Source organism: Tyto alba, unplaced genomic scaffold, assembly GCF_018691265.1.
Source record: "Tyto alba isolate M040663 unplaced genomic scaffold, T.alba_DEE_v4.0 Super-Scaffold_32, whole genome shotgun sequence".
Lineage (NCBI taxonomy): Eukaryota > Metazoa > Chordata > Aves > Strigiformes > Tytonidae > Tyto > Tyto alba.
In genome coordinates, this window is record NW_024881307.1 from 1,409,820 (window position 1) to 1,429,499 (window position 19,680).

Here is a 19,680-nt window from a genome sequence, read left to right on the forward strand (position 1 = left end):
TGCCACTGGCTCGCCCTCTGCTTCATCGCTTCTCCTGCGACGAGCAGGGAAAGGGGGGGCCTGGGCGGCGGCGGTGGCCGGTCCCTTCACCACGGTCCACCCCTGGCGTCCGGCTGTGCCCTGAGCCGTGGCCACGGGAGCCGGTGGAGCCACGGGACGAAACGCTGCCCGTGGTGGAGCAGCTGCCGGACACCAGGCAGGAGGGTTTGCCGTAAGGGACGACCTCGTCTGCAAGGGAGGGGAGAAGGTTGGGGTTCGGCGGTGACGCCAGGGAGGGCTTTGGCACACAGTCGGTGTCCCCGGCTTACCACCGCGGGGTGGGCGATGGGTGACCTTGCGCTCAGCCCCGCTCGGCTCCCTCTCCAGCGAGGGGCCGGGGCTCTCCCCCGGTGGCGGCAGCGGCGGCGGCGGCAGGTCTGTGGCGGAGAGGGACGAGAGAGCTGAGTCCCCCCTGGACCCCCCCGCCTCCCCCCATTTTGCCCCCATTTTTTGCCCCCCCTCGATCACCTCCTGGCTGCTTTTCCCGGCGGTAGCGGTTGCATTTGGGCTTCAGGCGACTTTTGGGGGTCTCCCCGTGGGTTTTCCCTGGGGGTGATGGCAGCGTCATCACTCATAAGAGCCACCCAACCAACCCAAAATGACCCCCCAGAGCTCACCTGTGCCGGGGGGGCGGCGGGCTCGGGGTAGGTGGCCCTCGCTGACAGCTGGACTGGGTGGGGGGCTGGATGCCCGTGGAGAGGTGCTGGTGCCATGGGGGGGTCTCCTGCCAAAGAGGGGGGTGTGGGGGGCGTGAATCTGGGACGGGGGGAGCAGTGGGGAGGGGGTCGGTGGCCACCATGGCGCTGGCACAACCTTCCCGGGGCCAACAGTGGCCCGGCCAGAGCGCAACTGGAGAGCAGGAACGGCTGGTGACAACATGGCTGGATTGATGGGACATTTGGATTGTGGTGGGACATCTGGGCCCCAGTGGGACATCTGGTCCCCAGTGGGACATCTGGACCCTGAAGGCATGGCCGGACCACAACGGCATGGCAGGGCCAGATGGTGACAACATGACTGGCTCGTGATCGGACATCCAGACCCCAGTGGGGTATCTGGACCCCTATGAGACTTCTGGATCCTAATGACACAGCTGGACCACGGTGGCACAGCAGAGCCAGATGGTGACAACATGACTGGCTTGTGATGGGACACCGGACCGTGGTGGGACATCTGGAGCCCAGTGAGACATCTACACCTCTATGGGACATCTGGAACCTGATCGGACATCCAGACCCCAGTGGGGTATCTGGACCCCTATGAGACTTCTGGATCCTAATGACACAGCTGGACCACGGTGGCACAGCAGAGACAGATGGTGACAACATGACTGGCTTGTGATGGGACACCGGACCGTGGTGGGACATCTGGAGCCCAGTGAGACATCTACACCTCTATGGGACATCTGGAACCTGATCGGACATCCAGACCCCAGTGGCATGGCTGGACCAAGCGAGGCCCATCTCCTACCGGGGCAGGCGGGGACTGTCGAAGTTGTGAAGGCGGGGGACGTCCTCGGCGGCACGGGGCGATGGCGTCAGCGTGGCGGTGGAGCGGCAGCCGGAGGAGGCGGCGGGCGAGGAGGCAGCGGTGGCACAGGGGACATCCTCGCCGGGGTACCACTCTTCCGTCCCCAACCTGCAGGGTGAGGCCCCACAGGGTGGGTGCTGGGGCCAGCGTCCCCCAGCCCCTCCCTAGGCGCCCACAACTCACCCTCCGGCTGCCTCTTCCTCTTCGTCCTCCTGTTCCTCCTCCTCTTGGGCGCACCGGCTGAGCTCGCTGGCCGAGGGCGGCGGGGGCAGCAGCTCCGTCCAACTCACCGCCGGCGGTTTCACCGCTTGCCCCAGCTTCTTCCCTTTCACCCCTGTGGTGAGGAAGGATGCCGGGGGGGGGGGGAGGGTGTCCCTGCAGGGAGGGGACCGCGCCACTGGCACCCGGGTGTCCCCCCCACCCATCCCACCACCCTACCGTGCTCAGCCCGGCCACGGGGTGCCTGGGGGACCGCGGCATCCGTTGGCTGGGGACCCCCCGCAGGGTAGGGGGTCCCGTGCTGCGAGAAGGGACGGGGGAAGGTGCAGAGGTCCTCGCCGCCCACCTCGATGGTGCTGTAAACCGGCCCCTCACCAGCCCCCACCCCGAATTGCTCCGTCTGGGCGATGTAACGGGTGATGCCAGTGTCTGCGGAGGGCAGCCAGCACCGTCAGGGCTGACCCCGGGCCTCCCCCCAGCCAAGCCACCCATCCCCGTGATGACCCCTCACCGTTGTAGTATCTCTCAGGGGTCCCCAAGCAGCCGGGGGCACCGGCTGTGCCGCTGCGCCACATGTCTGCCATCCATGGGTAACCACCACCGGCAGCTGGCCTGCAAGGAGACAGGGTGAAGGGGTGCCGGAGGCCGGCGCTGGGGGTCCTGGCAGCGGGAGGGGGGGTTTTGTGGGGGCTACCTGGGGCTGCCGCGAGCTGGAGCAGCCGGGAAGCCAACTGCAGAAAGAGGTGGGGGTGAGGGGGGTGAGGGGCCGCGCCGGGTCCCTGCGGCACCTATAGGCTTACCGGCGGGTGTATAGGCAAAGGATGCTGCAAAGAGAGAGGCGGTGGGTGGGTGGTGACGGGGTGCCAGGGTAGGGGGGGGGCATCCCAGGGGTAGCACCCCAGCGTACCGGCGAAGTGGCTGAGCTCCTTCTTCCTCCGGCGGCGGCCGTAGAGCCAAGCGGCAAAGGCGGCGAGGATGACCCAGCAGGCGCCCCCCATGCCGGCGATGAAGGCCGGCTGCCTGGCCACCTCGGCCAACCGCTTGGCCACGCTGCTCCCGCCTGCCGGGCCTGCATCCTGCTCCGCTGGGGGGGCTGTGAGCAACGGGGGGGGGGGGGGGGGGAAGGGGGACACGCCAGCCAGGGTGCCGAGGAGCCGTCCCCAGCACCAGGGTGACCCCGGCAGCGGTGACGGGGGACTCACCGATGCGGATGGGGATGGGGGCACTGCGGGCGCCCACACCGGCGCCGGTGGCGGCGGCGACTTCAGCACGGTAAGGGACACCGGGGACCAGTCCCCGCAGCACCGTCGCCAGCACCGTCCCCTCCACGCTCTGGTTGATGTGGAAGCGGCTCTCATTGCCCAAGCACCAGATCTGTCGGGGAGGGGAAACATTGGGACAGCAGGACATGGTGTCATGGAGGCGGGGGGGACGGGGACAGAGGGGACCCGCTGTGTCCCTGCCACCATCTGCCCTTACCCGGTAATCCCGGATGATGCCATTCTGCTCGGCCGGCGGCGGTGGCTGCCACGAGATGCGGACGCTGGTGCCGTTACCAGCCACGCTGACGGCTCGCGGTGGGGCGCTGGGGGCTTCCAGGGGTGCACATAGAGGGTGTCATCCCCGGGGGTGTCCCGGGGACCCTCGCCATCCCTGCCACCCCTGCACTCACCCGCCTCCGGGGTGCGCAGGGCACGCACGGCGCTGTCGGGGCCATGGAGGTGATGGAAGTAGGGTTGGACCTTGACCTCGTAGTCCTGGCCCCGGCGCAGCTCGGTGAGCAAAGCCCCCCGCTCCCCCGGTGCCCGCACCACCTGCGCCTCCTCCCAGTGCCCGCCACGCTGCCGGTACAGCACCCGGTAGCCCTGAACGAAGGGTGCTTGGCGTTCCACCTGGGGACCCAAGGGGAGGGTGGGGTTGTGGGGGGTGATGCTCAGCACTGGGAGCCCTGTACCGGCAGCGTGGGGCAGCACTCACAGTCCAGGAGAGGCGGATGGCACCCGGCGGCACCACCACGGGTTCCTGGAGGTGCACGGCCACTTGTGCCAGCTCCCGCTGCACCTGTTCGGGGTCCAGCCCTTGCTGCGTGGGGCTGGCATCTGCCAAAAACACGAGAGGGTGGAAGGTCCCTGGAAACCTCCACTGGTGTCACCAAGTGGGGATGCCATGCTGACGCCACATTCCCATGGGAGGGGTCCACGGGAATCTCCACTGGCACCATTGGGCGAGGATGCACTCAAAGGTTGTGGGTGCACGGGCACCTCCATCAGCATCTCCAAGCAGGAATGCACCCAAGGGTGGTGGGTTCGTGGGCACCTCCGCTGGCATCACCAAGCGGAGAGGGACCCAAGGGTGGTGGGTTCCTGGGCACCTCCATTAGTGTCACCAACTGGGGATGCACCCAAGGGTGGTGGGTTCCTGGGCACCTCCATTAGTGTCACCAACTGGGGATGCACCCAAGGGTGGTGGGTTCGTGGGCACCTCCGCTGGCATCATCAAGCGGAGAGGGACCCAAGGGTGGTGGGTTCCTGGGCACCTCCATTAGTGTCACCAACTGGGGATGCACCCAAGGGTGGTGGGTTCCTGGGCACCTCCGCTGGCATCATCAAGCGGAGAGGGACCCAAGGGTGGTGGGTTCCTGGGCACCTCCATTAGTGTCACCAACTGGGGATGCACCCAAGGGTGGTGGGTTCGTGGGCACCTCCGCTGGCATCACCAAGGGGAGAGGGACCCAAGGGTGGTGGGTTCCTGGGCACCTCCATTAGTGTCACCAACTGGGGATGCACCCAAGGGTGGTGGGTTCCTGGGCACCTCCATTAGTGTCACCAACTGGGGATGCACCCAAGGGTGGTGGGTTCCTGGGCACCTCCATTAGTGTCACCAACTGGGGATGCACCCAAGGGGGGTGGGTTCGTGGGCACCTCCGCTGGCATCACCAAGCGGAGAGGGACCCAAGGGTGGTGGGTTCCTGGGCACCTCCATTAGTGTCACCAACTGGGGATGCACCCAAGGGTGGTGGGTTCCTGGGCACCTCCATTAGTGTCACCAACTGGGGATGCACCCAAGGGTGGTGGGTTCCTGGGCACCTCCATTAGTGTCACCAACTGGGGATGCACCCAAGGGGGGTGGGTTCCTGGGCACCCCCATTAGTGTCACCAACTGGGGATGCACCCGAGGGTGCTGGGTTCATGGGCACCTCCATTAGTGTCACCAACTGGGGATGCACCCAAGGGGGGTGGGTTCGTGGGCACCTCCGCTGGCATCACCACCAGATCTCACCTTGGGTGCGCACAGGCTCCGAGACGCCACTGGGGTCGCCGAGCCCGTAGGCGTTAACTGCCCGCACCAAGAAGAGGTAGGTGGTGTCGGGGACGAGGCCACTCACTGTGTGGGTCTCACCCACCACGTCGGCTGCCACAGTCTGCCATGGGCCACCCGCCGCCTGGCTGCAGGGGGAAAAGGGGTGACCCACGGCAGGGTGACACCAGGCTACCACAGCACCCCCGCCCCCGGAGAGGGTGCTTGCGTGATACCTGAAAGCCTCCACTATGTAGGAGGTGACGCCGGTGGCACCGCTGTCCTTGTTCCCTTTCCAGCTCAGGGTGACGCTGCTTTTGGTGACGTTGGTGACCACGGGGGTGGAGGGTGGCCCAGGGAGGACACTGGGCTCAGGGGAAGGCGGGGAAAAGTCAGCTCCGTCACCTGCAAGGAAATGCATGGAGATCTGGGGTGGCTTCGTCCCCGGTGCCACGGTGTCCCCGGTGCACCCACCTCCCCGTGACCCACCTTGCACCTCCAGGGAGCCACCCCAGCGTGTCTTGCCCGCCGAGCTGGTGGCCACACACTCGTAGTGCCCAGAGTCCGTCACCTGGGAGGGGGAGACCTCCCACCCCAACACCCTGAGCACCCGGCACCTTGGCACCCGCCACTCCAAGCACCCGTTGCCCTCTTGCACCCACCACCCTGAGCACCCACCGCCCCAAGTACTCACCACCCATTGTACCCGCTATCCCTCGCACCCACCAACCTGAGCAACCCCCCCCCGCCCCCATCCCTGGAGCCCCTCCCATCCCTGCAGTGCCACCCCGGGGAGGTGGGCGCCCTGAGCCCCTGCTCCGGGCCGGCTCACCCGGAGGCTGGTGATCTGTAGGGTGCCATTCTCCATCAGGCTGGTGCGGGGTTGGCCCCCCACCAGAGCGCTCCCGTCCTTCAACCACCCCACGCTGGCCGGGGGGTCACCGCCCCCCACCCAGCACGGCAACAGCGCGGTGGCCCCCACCGGCAGCACCGTCCGGTTGGTGGGACCCCAGCGGATCACCGGCGGTCGGTGCTCAGCCAGTGCTACCGTGAAGGAAAAAAAACAGGAATTCCTGGGTGCTGGGATGGGTGCCACTTACACGCTGAACGCACCCGTTCTCTGCCGGCATGGGACTTACCCCCTTCCACCTCCAGCCGTGCCTTGGCCAGGACGCTGCCGGCCACACTGATGGCCTGGCACAGGTAATAGCCGGCGTCGCCGGGCTGCACATCGGTGATGGTGATGGCACCGCCGGGGCTCACCGAAAAGCGGCCAGTGGGGTGTGGGGGCTGGCCGGGGAACAGCAGGGTCTGGGGGGAAAGGGAGAGGGGGCAGAGAGCGGCTGAGTGGGGGGAGCGTGGGATGTGGGGATGGAGTTGGGATGGGGACGGGGATGGGGATGGTGACAGGGGTGGGGATGGGGTAAAGATGGGGATGGGGACAGGGATGAGGACAGCAATGGGGACAGGGATGGGGATGGGGACAGGGATGGGGATGGGGACAGTCAGGGATTGGAACAGGAACAGGGATGGGGATGGGGACAGGGACAGGGACGGGGATGGGGACAATGACAGGGATGGGGATGGGGACAGGGACAGGGATGGGGACAGGGATGGGGATGGGGTTGAGATGGGGATGGGGACGGGGATGGGGATGGGGTTGAGATGGGGATGGGGACGGACAGAGATCAGGACAGGGACAGGAACAGGGATGGGGATGGGGACAAGGACAGGGATAGGGATGGGGACGGGGACGGGGATGGGGATGGGGTTGAGATGGGGATGGGGACGGACAGAGATCAGGACAGGGACAGGAACAGGGATGGGGATGGGGACAAGGACAGGGATAGGGATGGGGACGAGGACAGGGATGGGGATGGGGACAGTCAGGGATTGGAACAGGAACAGGGATGGGGATGGGGACAGGGACAGGGACAGGGATGGGGACAGGGACGGGGACAGGGATGGGGATGGGGACAGTCAGGTATTGGAACAGGAACAGGGATGGGGATGGGGACAATGACAGGGATGGGGATGGGGACAGGGATGGGGATGGGGTTGAGATGGGGATGGGGACGGACAGGGATCAGGACAGGGACAGGAACAGGGATGGGGATGGGGACAAGGACAGGGATGGGGATGGGGACAGTCAGGGATTGGAACAGGAACAGGGATGGGGACGGGGACAGGGACAGGGACGGGGATGGGGACAATGACAGGGATGGGGATGGGGACAGGGACGGGGATGGGGATGGGGACGGGGATGGGGAAGGGGATGGGGATGAGAACAGAGGTGGAGACAGGGATGGGAATGAGCGTGGAGACAGGGATGGGGATGGGAAGAGGGACAGCAGCGGGGGATGGGGACAGTGATGGGGACAAGCACAGGGACAGACCTGGCTACCCTCCTTCTGCCAAAACACAGCGGGCGGCGGGTTGCCCTTGCTCTGGCACTGGAAGGTCACGCTCTGGCCAGGGGTGACGGTCTGGTCGCGGGGCCCGGTGACGAGCTGGGGGGGCACTGCCGCAGCGCGAGGAGAGAAAAAGGGCTTGCCCGGCCACTTTACCAGCACCCATGGGTGCTCACTCAGGGGCCCCCCCCTTACCGTGCACGGTGAGGGTACCCGATGCCTCCGACCTGCCCACGCTGTTGTCGGCCACGCAGGTGTAAGTACCCTCGTCCTCCTCCCGCAGCCGGCTGATCCGCAGGGTGTTGTCGGGCAACACCTCCCACCTTTTGGGGAGGGAGGGGGGGGGGGGGGGAACCCCGCGAGGCCGCGGCACCGGCAGGGTGCCGGGGTGCCATGAGGGCCCGGGGGGATGCAGAAGGGGGGGTACAGTGAGGATGCGACGGGGACATGGGATACGATGAGGATGGAGGACGCGCCAGGGCGATGGGATGCGACGGGGGATACTGGACGCCACGGGACTCCCGGCGGCGATGCTGCCCTGGCCCCCCCCCCCCCCACCACCACCAGCTCCCCCCTCCCTCACCTGCCCGGTGGCATCTCGCCCTCCTCCTTGCGCCAGCGAGCTGCCGGCTGGGGGTCCCCCACCGCCTCACAGGGGAACTCCGCCGTCCCCTCCACCAGCACCACCTGGTTGAGGGGCCTCCTCTCGAACGCCGGGCGCTCTGCGGGGCAGCTGTCAGTCCCACCTGGATGGCTCTCCCCACCCCACCCCCCCCCCCGCCCTCAACACCCCAAAAATTACACACACACACACCCCCCCCCCGCCACGCACCGAAGACCACCAGCTCGGCCGGCTCGCTGTCCCTCTCCCCCACCACGTTGGTGGCCACGCAGATGTAGACGCCGGCGTCGCTCTTGCGGGTGCTGGCCACCATCAGCTTCCCACCGCGGATCTGCCGGGCAGCCCAGCTCAACCGGGGGGGGCTCGGGGGGGGGGGGGAGCTCAACCCCCTCCCCCCCACCCCCAACACCCCCACACGTTGGTTTTGGGGACCCCCGTATCCCTCACCGTCAGGCGCTCATCCTTGTTGCTCAGCCGGGCGCCGTTCTTCTTCCAGGAGACGCTGGGCTCGGGGTGGCCGCGGGGGGGGACGCACTCCAGGACGGCCGGTTCCCCCGCCGCCACCACCACGTCCCCGGGGGGCTGCCGGAAATCGTCCCGCAGCACTGGGGGGGGGATGACATCAACCCTGCCTCAGTTTCCCCTTCCTTGGGCTGGACACCCACCCCCACCCCCCCCCCTTCCTCAGCGTGGAGATAACAAAGCTCAGTGATGCTGCATTTCCTGTTGGCGGGGCCTGGATCGGACCCCCGATGCAGGGTGTGCCCCCCCCAATCCAGCCCTGTCCCCCTAAAATAATCCCTGGTGACTGAGCTAAACTCACATCTGGGGCTAAGCCCGGTCAGGATTTAACTCCAGCATCATCGCGGTCCCGGGTCTAACCCCGAGGCTCGGCCGCAGGAGGCTGGGGGTGTCCCCAGGGACATTATTTTAATTTATTTCAATTTATTTTAATTTATGTTCACTTACTTTGTTTCTAATTATTTTAATTTATTTTCATGTATTTACATTTTTTCATTTATTTTCACTGCTTTTGTTTCCTCTTATTTTCACTTTTTTCATTTATTTCAAGTATTTAAACTTATTTTCCCTTATTTTCCCTTATTTTCATTTATTTCCAATTATTTCCACTCATTTTCATTTATCTTCATTTATTTCCAAATATTTCCACTTATTTTCATTTCCTTCCACTTATTTCCACTTATTTTCACTTATTCATTTATTTCCAAATATTTTCACTTATTTCCAATTATTTTCACTTATTTCCAATTATTTTCACTCATTTCTCCTTATTCCCCCTTTTTTTCATTTATTTCAACTATTTCCCCTCATTTTCATTTATTTCAACTATTTCCACTTATTTTTCTCTTATTTTCATTTATTTCCCATTATTTCCACTTATTTTACTTTCTTTCCAATTATTTTCCCTTCTCTCCATTCATTTCCCATTATCTCCACTTCTTTCCACTTCTTTGCTGTCCTCCTTTCCATTTCTCCCCGCTCTTTTTCCCCCCCTCTTCCCTACTTCTCCCTTCGCAGCACCGAGCCCTGGGGGTTTGGCAGCCCCCTCGCCGCCGGGCTACGCTCAGCAGTGACACCAGACCCCCTCAAACCCCCCGTGCACCCCAAATGTGTCCCCCCCAGCCCCCAGCACCTCCCCACTGTCCCCCTCCCGGGGACTCACCGGCCACCTCCAGGGAGGCGTTCCTGCTGGTGGCCTCCCCCAGGTAGTTCCTGGCCACGCAGACGTAAACCCCCTCGTCGGGCTTCCCCCGCCGGCCATGGAGGATGCGGAGGAAGAAGAGGGACCCCCCTGGCAGGAGGGTGCGGTGGGAGCGGGGGTCCTCCCGGTCCGTCTCCACCCGCTCCCCATCCTTGTACCACTCCACCGCCGGCGCCGGGCGCCCCTCGGCTTTGCAGCTCAGGGTGGCCGGTTCCCCCTTGGAGACCAGGAGATCTGTGGGGTGCTCCACGATACGGGGTGCTGTGTCCTCCAGCTGAGGGTGGGACTCTGTGGAAAAAAGAGGCGGGGGGGGGGGGGGGGGGGGGGGGAGGTGGTCCCCACTACCCTCCCCCGAGGGAAGCGGGGAGGGGGGTTCTGGCGGGCTGAGCATCCTCTGTTGGCTCACACGGCGCTTTCCTGGCACCATCACCCGCTTCGCTTGGTGAGCAGGAGGTGAGATGAAGTGCGGCCGGGTCTCAGCCCAATGTATCATTTCCCCCCGCCCCCCCCCCCCCCCCCCATTCCCAAGAGGTGAGATGGCCGGGAGGTGAGATGAAGTGCGGCCAGGTCTCAGCCCAGTGTATCCCCACCCCTCCCAACCCAGGGTGGGTGCTGGTGGGGTGGGAGCATGACCAGGAGGGTGTCGAGCCTCCAACACACTGGGGGGGACAAGGACAGACAGGGGGATAAAGCAGCTCCACTCCCAGCAACGCCCCTTTTCCACCCGGTTGCCAACTGGACATTCCTGGGGAAAAGGGGTCAGGGCTAAATTCTCCCCAGATAGGGTTTTTTCCATCATCTGCAAGTGATGATTTTCTGTAGCGGAGCTGGTAACTCCAGGTTGCAGAAAACAATTTTAAGTTAAAAAACCCCCCATGCCTTGGGTCTGTGGGGCTGTTCCAGGAAAATCCCTGCGGCTAGGGCAAGGGAATTAATGAGCGCTCGCTAATGCTGGGACAATTAATGCTCGTTAATGGCGGGGTCTAACGGGAGGGGCAGGGATGGCATGGCCCACGCGTGTCTTCAGTGCCACCCACCCCCCGCCCCACGGCTGGCCCTGCAGTTCAGGGCTGTGGTCACTGAGTGTCACTGCTGTCCCACGGACGGGCTGCGCGCCCCGCGTGGGGTGGTGGCGGGGAGGGGCTCGCATGCAGCCACGCGTGGGCTGCGATTTGGGGCGCCCTGGCCGGGGGTGGGGGCTTTGTGTGTGTGGGGGGGTGCGTTGCCATGGGGACAGGATGCGGCTGCCACGGGGATGCTGCGGGGTACTGGGTGCCCCGTGTGGCGGTGGTGGGGTGGGGGTGGGGGGCACAGCGGGGGCCGAGGGGGACGCAGCTGGGCCCAGAGGCTAATTGGGACAAGGAGTGGGGGGGGGGGGGGGGGGGGTAAGGCCAGGCCCCCTCCTGTGCCCGGCTGGCTGAACCAGGGTGGGGAGTCTCAGGGGGTTTGGGGACACCCCCCCCTCTTGTCGGCCACCCAGAGCCAGAAGTTCAGACTAAAAAAAGAGGGGGAAAGCTCCAAAAGGGCTTAAAATTCAAGCAGACACACACACCCCCGCCCGTCACCCCCCCAGTACCCACAGCTGGTCCGGGCTGCCCCCTCTCTTCCCCCCTGTTCCATCCCAGCGTGGGGACACAGGGCTGGTTTGGGGACACAGGGTTGGTTTGGGGACATGGGGTCTCTCCTGGCTTGGGGTCTGGGGGGTGTTTGGGGGGGACAAGGACAGTCTGGGGACACTGGGGTCCCTCCTGGCTCAGGGACATGGAGCCAGTTTGGGGACACAGGGCTGCTTTGGGGACACGGGACTGATTTGGGGACATGGGGTCTCTCTCAGCTCAGAGTGAGGGGGTTGGTGTGGGGACACAGGGACAGTTTGGGGACATGGGGCTGGTCCTGGTTCAGAGTCTGGGGATTGGTGTGGAGACATGGGGGCAGCCTGGGGACACTGAGTCCCTCCCAGTTCAGGGACATGGGGTCAGGGTAGGGACATAGGACAGTTTGGGGACACAGGGTTACTCCTGGTTTGGACTCGGGATTGGTCTGGGGACATAGGGACAATGTGAGGACACCAGGTCAGTCCTAGTTCACAGTCTGGGGGTTGGTGTAGGGACACGGGGCTGGTTTTGCAACAGGGGGCTGCTCCCAGTTCAGGGGCGCAGGGCTGCTCCCGATTTGGGGACACCAGGCTGGTCCCAGTTTGGGGTCCCAGGGACTATCTGGGGACATGGAATTGCTCTCACTTCGTTCCTTGGGGTTTGATCCAGGGACACGGAGCCGGTCCTGGAGGGCTGGGCTGATTTGGGGACACCGGGTCGCTCCCAGATAAGGGGACACAAGGACACGGGGAGAGTTTGGGGACGTTGGTGGGGTCCTGGCTGTGGCTGGGAGGGGGGCTGCAGGCTATTTGCAGCATCCCCGCTGGACCAGGGCTGGGGACCCCGGGTCAGTGGGACACGGGGGACAGCGAGGTCACGTACCGTTGCCGGGGGTGAGGCCGGGGAGGTGGAGGGCAGCGATGGTGCTGTTGATGCCGAGCAGGAGCTGGGAGGAATTGGAGCCCTCTCCCCCCAGCGAGTCTGCGAACAGGTTCATCTGCAGCAGCGTCTTCAGCAGGTACCGCAGCATCCCGGCCCGGCGCGGCTAGGCTCGGCTTGGTTAGGCTTAGCTCAGCACGGTCCGACCCGGCACGGCTGAGCTCGGCTCGGCTCGGCTCGGCTCTGCAAGTCCCGATCTAGCCCGGCACGCTTGAGCTCGACTTGGCTCGGCTCGGCTCAACCCGCGGCACCGCCCCCCGGGGCCGGCCGGGAGCGGGGGCGCGGCCAGAGCCGGGGGCGGATGGGGGGGGCCCTGCCCCATCATTTTAGGAAGGGGGGTGGAGGGGAAAGGGAGAGCTCCCCTATAGGGTGTGGGGGGCCATGGTCGGGGGCAGAGGTGGGGTGGGGAGGGGCAGAGGGAAAGAAGGGGGGTCTTGGGTTGGAGGAGAAGGAGGAGGGAGGAGGAAGAGAGGCAGGAGCCGCCCGGCCTCATCCCAAATAAGAGGGCACCCCACGGGGCTGCTGTCACCCCCCCCACCCAGCCAAAGTCCCACCCCGGAACCCCAAAAGGCAGCTTCACCCCACACCCCGTGGGGAAACGCGGCTGCTCGGAGGGGCGCAGCCTGATACCCACATACCCCAACGCCGGGGCAGAGAGGGGTCCCACTTCTGGGGGTGCTGGGGCCACCAGCGGCCTCAAATTTGGGACACACACACGCACACGCACACACGCACGCACACACACGCATCAGCAAATGAATTCATAATTAGCCACTTAATAAATGCACTGGAGCTGATGTGGGAAGCAGTGTGTCACCTCCAGTGAGCTCCCTCTTCTGGGGGGGTTTGTTCTGGGGGGGTTTGTTCTGGGGGGGTTTGTTCTGGGGGGGTTGTTCTGGTGGGGTTTGTTCTGGGGGGGTTTGTTCTGGTGGGGTTTGTTCTGGGGGGGTTTGTTCTGGTGGGGTTTGTTCTGGGGGGGTTTGTTCTGGGGGGGTTTGTTCTGGGGGGTTTGTTCTGGTGGGGTTTGTTCTGGTGGGGTTTGTTCTGGGGGGGTTTGTTCTGGGGGGGTTTGTTATGGTGGCACTAACAATCTCTTTGGAATAGGGCAAAGGTGGGGAGGATGTTGGGCTGGGGGGAAAAAGTGGGGGTGGGGAGCCCCGGGGGGGGGGCTGGATGGGGATGGGGCAGCTTGGAGAGGTGGGGTGGGGAGGGGAAGGGGCAGCAGGAGAGGGCTGGGGACACACACACACGCGCACATCTGCCCGCACATCTGGGGTGCGATGAGCAGGGCGAGCAGGAGAAGGGGCCTCACATCTGGATGCACAGCAGCAAGTGAAAGGGCCCCACTTGCCTGTGCACAGCTGGAGGGGGCGTGAGTGCGCCCCAAAGGGGAGTCACATCCCTACGGGAACAGCCGGGGGGAGAAAGGGGGGCTTTTTGGTGCACATCTGGGGCACCGAGGGTTGCTGGGGTCTTCACATCTGGGAGGGGGTGGGTGGTCTGGGGGATCTGTGCATGTCAGGGCAAACAGCTGGAGGGCTCGGGTCACAGCTGGAGGTGTCCCTGGTATCCCAGCTGGGCCTGGGGATGCCCGAGCACATCTGGAGCCTTGGGCGGTTTGCGGGTGTGCACATCTGGAGGCACGAGTAGGAGGTAGGTGGGTGCCCATCTGGGTCACATCTGGAGGGCCCACACGAGCACGCTCTCCCCCCACCCGGAGCTGTGCTGGGGCCACAGACAGGCACACATCTGTCCCTCTGTGCACATCTGGGTCCGCTCAGCCTCACCAGCAGCCTCCGGGCTCTCCGTATCTGGCCAAATCTGCCGGAGCCCGGTGCTGGCAAAGCTCCTGCCCGGGCGTCTGGGGGGTGATGCATTATTCATCCATCCCCCTTGTAGCCAGGCATGGAGAAAGTAAATAAATATTAATTTAATAGGACCACAAAGCTTTTCCATTTCTCCTGCTGGGGATGCGGCAGCCCAAGGATTTCCCGGTAGGATGAAAAAAAAAAAAAAAAAAGGGAGAAATAAATTATTGGTAGAATAACAAGCTTATCCAACTATTATCTGAATAATTCTCTGGGATGCGATGCTGGAATATTAAATGCCGTGGTATTTCCCACCCTGCCCTTCTTTTGGGTGTCCTTGAAAAGCCAAGTTGTGGGAATGGGGCAACTTCCGAACCGGGAATAGAGTATGGAAGGGGATGTTAATCCCCAAAGAACTTTTGGGCCTCTTTTCATGGAGCGCTTTGAAGAGAGGAGAGTTTTTTAATGGGATTCTTGGAGTTTCTGGGGAGCTCCGGGGATTAAAGCACCTCTGTATTAATCCCAGTAGGAGGCCTGAGGCTGCAGCGATGGGCTCCTGGGGCTGGCACATGCACAGCCATCACAGATACCTCCACCGAGATGGTTTGGGATGGGGAAAGTAGACAAAGGAGCCGCCTCATCCCAACGGATAATCCCCCCCCCTAAATTCATCCCTGTTAATCAGCTGGGCAAACAGAGAGCACGGGGGCATCGCCTCCTTGTTAGCAGATTTATTACTGCTGCCGAGAGTTTTAATTGCCCTTTTATTCGGCGATTAGCGGATGTTTGTGCAAGCTTTGCGCAAACCTCTTGCTGCCGTGGCCCAAAACCACCTCCTGAATTTTTCTGGATGGGGGGAGGTTTCCCCCCTACTTCATTATCCTCGGTATTCCTCCTTATTTTCGCTGTCTCCTTATTCCTCCTTTTTTTTTTTTCCCAACCCTCCTCAGCATCGCCAGGCAGCAGCAGGGTGGGGAAACTGAGGCACGAAGGACCTGGCAGTAATGACGAGTGACAAGATATTTGTATGGGCAAATGAGCAGCTGGACCCCCCCGTGTTGATGCCGTGGGGTGGGGGGGGTGGGGGGGTGGGGTGTGTGTGTAAATCCCTCGCAGCCCCTTTATTAACATACCCCCCGGGAGCCCACCACCCTGAGCTGGGCGGTTTGCTGGAAAATGCGGCTTTTTGAATATTTATAGAGGTTGTGGGGTGGCACATGGGGAGGGGAGGCGGGGGAGGAGGAGGCGGGTGGGCAGAGAGAGGCTGCCTGGGGGGGGGTCAGTCTGGAGAGAAGGAATAGGGGGTGCTGGAGGGGGTGATGCTTGAATGGTTTAGGGGATGACACTGAGATACTTTAGGGAATGGTGCTGGGATGTTCTTGGGGAGGATACTGGGATGGTTTGGGGGAGGATACTGGGATGCTCTAGGGGATGATGCTGGGATGTTTTTGGAGGGCATACTGGGATCTTTAGGGGATGATGCTGGGACGTTTTTGGAGGGCATACTGGGATCTTTAGGGGATGATGCTGGGACGTTTTTGGAGGGCATACTGGGATCTTTAGGGGGTGACACTGGGATGTTGTAGGAGATGGTGGTGGGATTCTGTAGGGGATGATGCTGGAATGCTTTAGGGAATGACACTGGGATGCTGTAGGGGATACTGCTGGGATGCTTTACGGGAGTGTACTGGGATGCTTTAGGTTAGTGATGCCAGAATGCTTTAGGGAATGATGCTGGGATGCACGGAGGGGTGCCAGGGTGTATTAGGGGGGTGATACTGGGATCCTTTAGGAGGTGACACTGGAATGTTTAGGGGAGGAAGGCGGGATGCTGTAGGAGACAATGCCAGGATGCTTTAGGGGATTCTGCTGGGATTCTTGAGGGGAGAAAACTGGGATCCTTTAGAAGATGATGACAGGATGTGCTAGGGAACAGTGCTGGGATGCTTTAGGGGATGGTGGTGGGATGCTGTAGGAGATGATGCCAGGATTCTTTAGGGAATTACGCTGGGATGCACTGAGAGATGCCTGCATGTATTAGGGGATGTTGTTAGGAAGCTTTAGGAGATGGTGGGATACCAAGGCAATCATGCTGGGGTGCTTTAGGGGATGAAGCTGGGAAATTTTAGGGGAGTGTAGTGGGATGCTTTAGGGGATGACACTGACATACGTTAGGATATGGTGCCAGGATGTGCTAAGGGGTAATGCTGGGATACCTTAGGGGAGCCTGCTGGGCTGTTTTAGTGGAGCATACTGGGATGCTTGAGGTGATGACACCGGGATGCTGTAAGGGACAATGCTGGGATGCACTAAGGGATAATGCTGGGATGTTTTAGGGGAGTGTACTGGGATGCTTTGGGAGATGATGGTGGAATGCTTTGTGGGATGACGCTGGGACACTTTAAGGGATGGCGCTGGCATGCTTTAGGTGCCAGGATGCACTAAGGAATAACACTGAGCTGTTTTAGGGGATGACACTGGCATGCTTTAGGGGATGGTGCCGGGATGCTTTAGGTGAGCAGCTTGAGCAGCTTGAGCAGCTTGAGGGGATGACCCAGGGCTGCTCTGTGGGATGACATGGGGATGCCTTAGAGGACGGGTGTCAGGCTGTCTTTCCTGCACACCTGGCAGATGCAGGAGGCGGGTGGGCTGAGGTCTCCTCGCGGGGCATCCCAGCCCGCCTCATTACTGCCGTCTTTGGGAAGCCAGAGCCCATGTGTTCTCGAGACGAGCAACTTGGGGTATATTAACATCCCATTTCCACCTCTTTAATATAGAGTTTGTCGAGATCATTTATCAGGCAAGCCTCCCTTCAGGGCTGGGGGAAGCTGGGCAGAGCTCAGCAGCTGGGTCACGGCAAGAGGCGAGGGATGCTTGTCCCCGAAGGAAGCCAACTCCGGGTTTAACAGGTAGTGGCTCATGTGCGAATCTCTAGTTTGGGACCAGCACATCATTGGGAAAGGCTCTATCAAAGCTGGGCTTAATTGGGTGGAAGGCTTGTTTGCATGGCTGCTAATGGGGGATCAGAGGGCCGGGGACCCAGCGCTGACGGCCCTACAAAAGCAAGCAATTACTTGCTTGTCTGCATTATGTATTAACCCATCTGGGGCCGGGATATTGGCTTTGAAAGGGAGACAAAGGCAGGGGCGTGACGATATTCCCCACGCCGAATTAGCCCGCCTGGGTCCTCTTTGTGCAGCAGGCAGGGCAGCTGGATAAGGGATGCAGCCCCTAAGGATGCTGGTGGGTACCAGGGCGTGGCAGCAGGGCGCTGCCTCGCTCAGCGTCCCCGCATCCTCCTAAATATTGCACGAGCATCTTTTCTTGCCTTTCATCAGTCACCGCAGCTTCCTGCCCACGGCCACGTCTCGGGATGAATAGATCTTTGGCTTTAATTAGCCACTGTCGCTGTTAGTAAGTTTATATTTCTTTTTGGTGGTGCCTTTTGGTGATGGGAGGTTATTTATGAAGGGGTCAGTAAATTGCTGTAAACACTAGTTTATATCTAATGACTTGTCTGCTTGGCTTTTTGGGTAATTGTTAACTATCTTTATTGAATCAGAAGGCTGGAGAGAGGCAGTGGGGCAGCACTGGAGAGCAGAGTTTCCCCAACGTTGCCTCAAGCTGCTCATCCCACCACCCGCATGTCTCTCTGGAGCTGAGGACAGCCACAATTCGTTGCATGGGTGAGCCCTGACTGAGAAGGGCCACAGCTCATGGCACAGGGTGATCCCAGCTGAGAACTCATTGCACAGGTGAACCCTGGCTGAGAACAGCCACAATCCATTGCACGGAGGGATCTTGGCTGAGAACAGCCGCAACTCCTTGCTCGAAGCGACCTACCGAGGAGGGACTGAGGACAGGCACAAGCCCCTACAGGAATGACCCTTGGAGGCATTCAGCGGGCTGGGGGGAACCCACGAGCCCCCCACCGCCGTGTCATTAGCAAGCGGTCAAATGGCCCTAATGGGGATGCGGGGCTGCATCGCAATCAGCTGCTCTAAAGGAATAATGAATTTTTCAATCCCTAATTAACCGTTAACCTCATTTGCATTCCTCCCCTGGCTTACGGTGAGCCCCTCTAATTGGGGCCTGATTAGCTCCTGGGCAGGGGTGTTTCCATACGGCACTGGGGAGATGGGGGGTGGGGGGAAGGGGCTGGTGGCCCCCCCAGGTCTTGGGGACATGCTGGCAGGGCTGTCAGTGGGTGCATCCCCGTGGGCAGCTGGCTGTGGGGACACTGGCAGTGGGAATGTCCCTTCGAGGACACAGCAGCGGCAGGGACATCCCTTTAGGGACCTGCTTTGGGGACATCTGGCAAGGCTGGCAGTGGGTGCAGCCCTTTGGGGACGCAGTGGCAGTGGGTGCGTCCCTTTGGGGATATGGTGGCAGCAGGGACATCCCTTTGGGGACATGTCACAGGAATGGCAGTGGGGATGTGCCTTTGGGGACACCCCAGCAGTGGGTGCATCCCTTTGGGGACATGTCACAGGGCTGGCAGTGAGGACGTCCCTTTGGGGACATGTCAAAGGGCTGGCAGTGGGGAACGTGCCTTTGGGGACACCCCAGTAGTGGGTGCATCCCTTTGGGGACATGTCACAGGAGTGGCAGTGGAGACGTCCCTTTGGGGACACCCCAGCAGTGGGGACATCCCTTTGGGAACATGTCACAGGGCTGGCAGTGGGTGCATCCTTTTGGGGACATGTCACAGGGCTGGCAGTGAGGACGTCCCTTTGGGGACATGTCACAGGAGTGGCAGTGGGGATGTGCCTTTGGGGACACCCCAGCAGTGGGGACATCCCTTTGGGGACATGTCACAGGGCTGGCAGTGGGTGCATCCTTCTGGGGACATGTCACAGGGCTGGCAGTGGGGAACGTCCCTTTGGGGACACCCCAGTAGTGGGTGCATCCCTTTGGGGACATGTCACAGGAGTGGCAGTGGGGATGTGCCTTTGGGGACACCCCAGAAGTGGGTGCATCCCTTTGGGGACACCCTGCAGGGCTGGCAGTGGGGACATCCCTCTGGGGACACCCCAGCAGTGGGGACATCCCTTTGGGGACATGTCACAGGGGTGGCAGTGGGGGACATCCCTTTGGGGACACACAGGGCTGGTGTTTGGGACATCCCTCTGGGGACAGGCAGCCGGTGACAAAGAGGCTGCCGTCCCTGCACCCCCCACCCGGTAAAGGGGGGGGGTTAATGTGTCCCTCCCCCGCAACCCGCAGCCGCAGCCTCTCACGGCCGCCAGCCCTAATCCCCGTAATTAGAAGGGGATAATTACGGCCCCTGATTGCTCCCGGGCCGATCTCCTGCCAGATGTGGTGCAGCAGGCAGCTCCCCATAATCCTGCCCTTTCCACACACACCCCCCCTCACACACACACATTTGTTTAACCAACACAGCCCTAATCAAAGCGTTTAATTAACAACCCCGGGCGGGCAATGCCAATCCTGGGGGGGACCCCATAAACAACCCGCCCCAAACCATCCCCCCTTG

The 19,680-nt window shown here is 61.9% G+C and overlaps 1 protein-coding gene across 1 annotated transcript; it reads right to left on the reverse strand.

The window, feature by feature from the left end:
* Positions 1 to 3: 3 nt before the first annotated feature.
* Positions 4 to 12,591, reverse strand: ROBO3 (roundabout guidance receptor 3). Its single transcript, XM_042800547.1, has 26 exons — positions 12,319 to 12,591; positions 9,803 to 10,129; positions 8,566 to 8,723; positions 8,329 to 8,449; positions 8,080 to 8,218; positions 7,692 to 7,819; positions 7,482 to 7,606; positions 6,225 to 6,396; positions 5,918 to 6,129; positions 5,575 to 5,656; positions 5,322 to 5,490; positions 5,068 to 5,234; positions 3,766 to 3,887; positions 3,461 to 3,680; positions 3,268 to 3,380; positions 2,991 to 3,162; positions 2,696 to 2,881; positions 2,483 to 2,612; positions 2,300 to 2,400; positions 2,008 to 2,217; positions 1,753 to 1,903; positions 1,510 to 1,677; positions 657 to 763; positions 508 to 585; positions 309 to 416; positions 4 to 228 (listed from the first exon to the last, which is right to left on the reverse strand). Exons 1-26 carry the CDS (start codon positions 12,464 to 12,466, stop codon positions 23 to 25), a joined length of 4,020 nt encoding a protein of 1,339 aa, XP_042656481.1. The 5' UTR covers positions 12,467 to 12,591; the 3' UTR covers positions 4 to 22.
* Between the last annotated feature and the right edge of the window lie 7,089 nt (positions 12,592 to 19,680).

Coding starts and splice junctions, on each gene's coding strand:
- ROBO3 (XM_042800547.1), bottom strand. CDS start 12,466: ATGCTGCGGTACCTGCTGAAGACGCTGCTGCAGATGAACCTGTTCGCA. Junction 417..507: donor CCGGGAAAAGCAGCCAGGAG/GTGATCGAGGGG, acceptor TCTCCGCCACAG/ACCTGCCGCCGCCGCCGCTG. Junction 229..308: donor CCATCGCCCACCCCGCGGTG/GTAAGCCGGGGA, acceptor CCTCCCTTGCAG/ACGAGGTCGTCCCTTACGGC.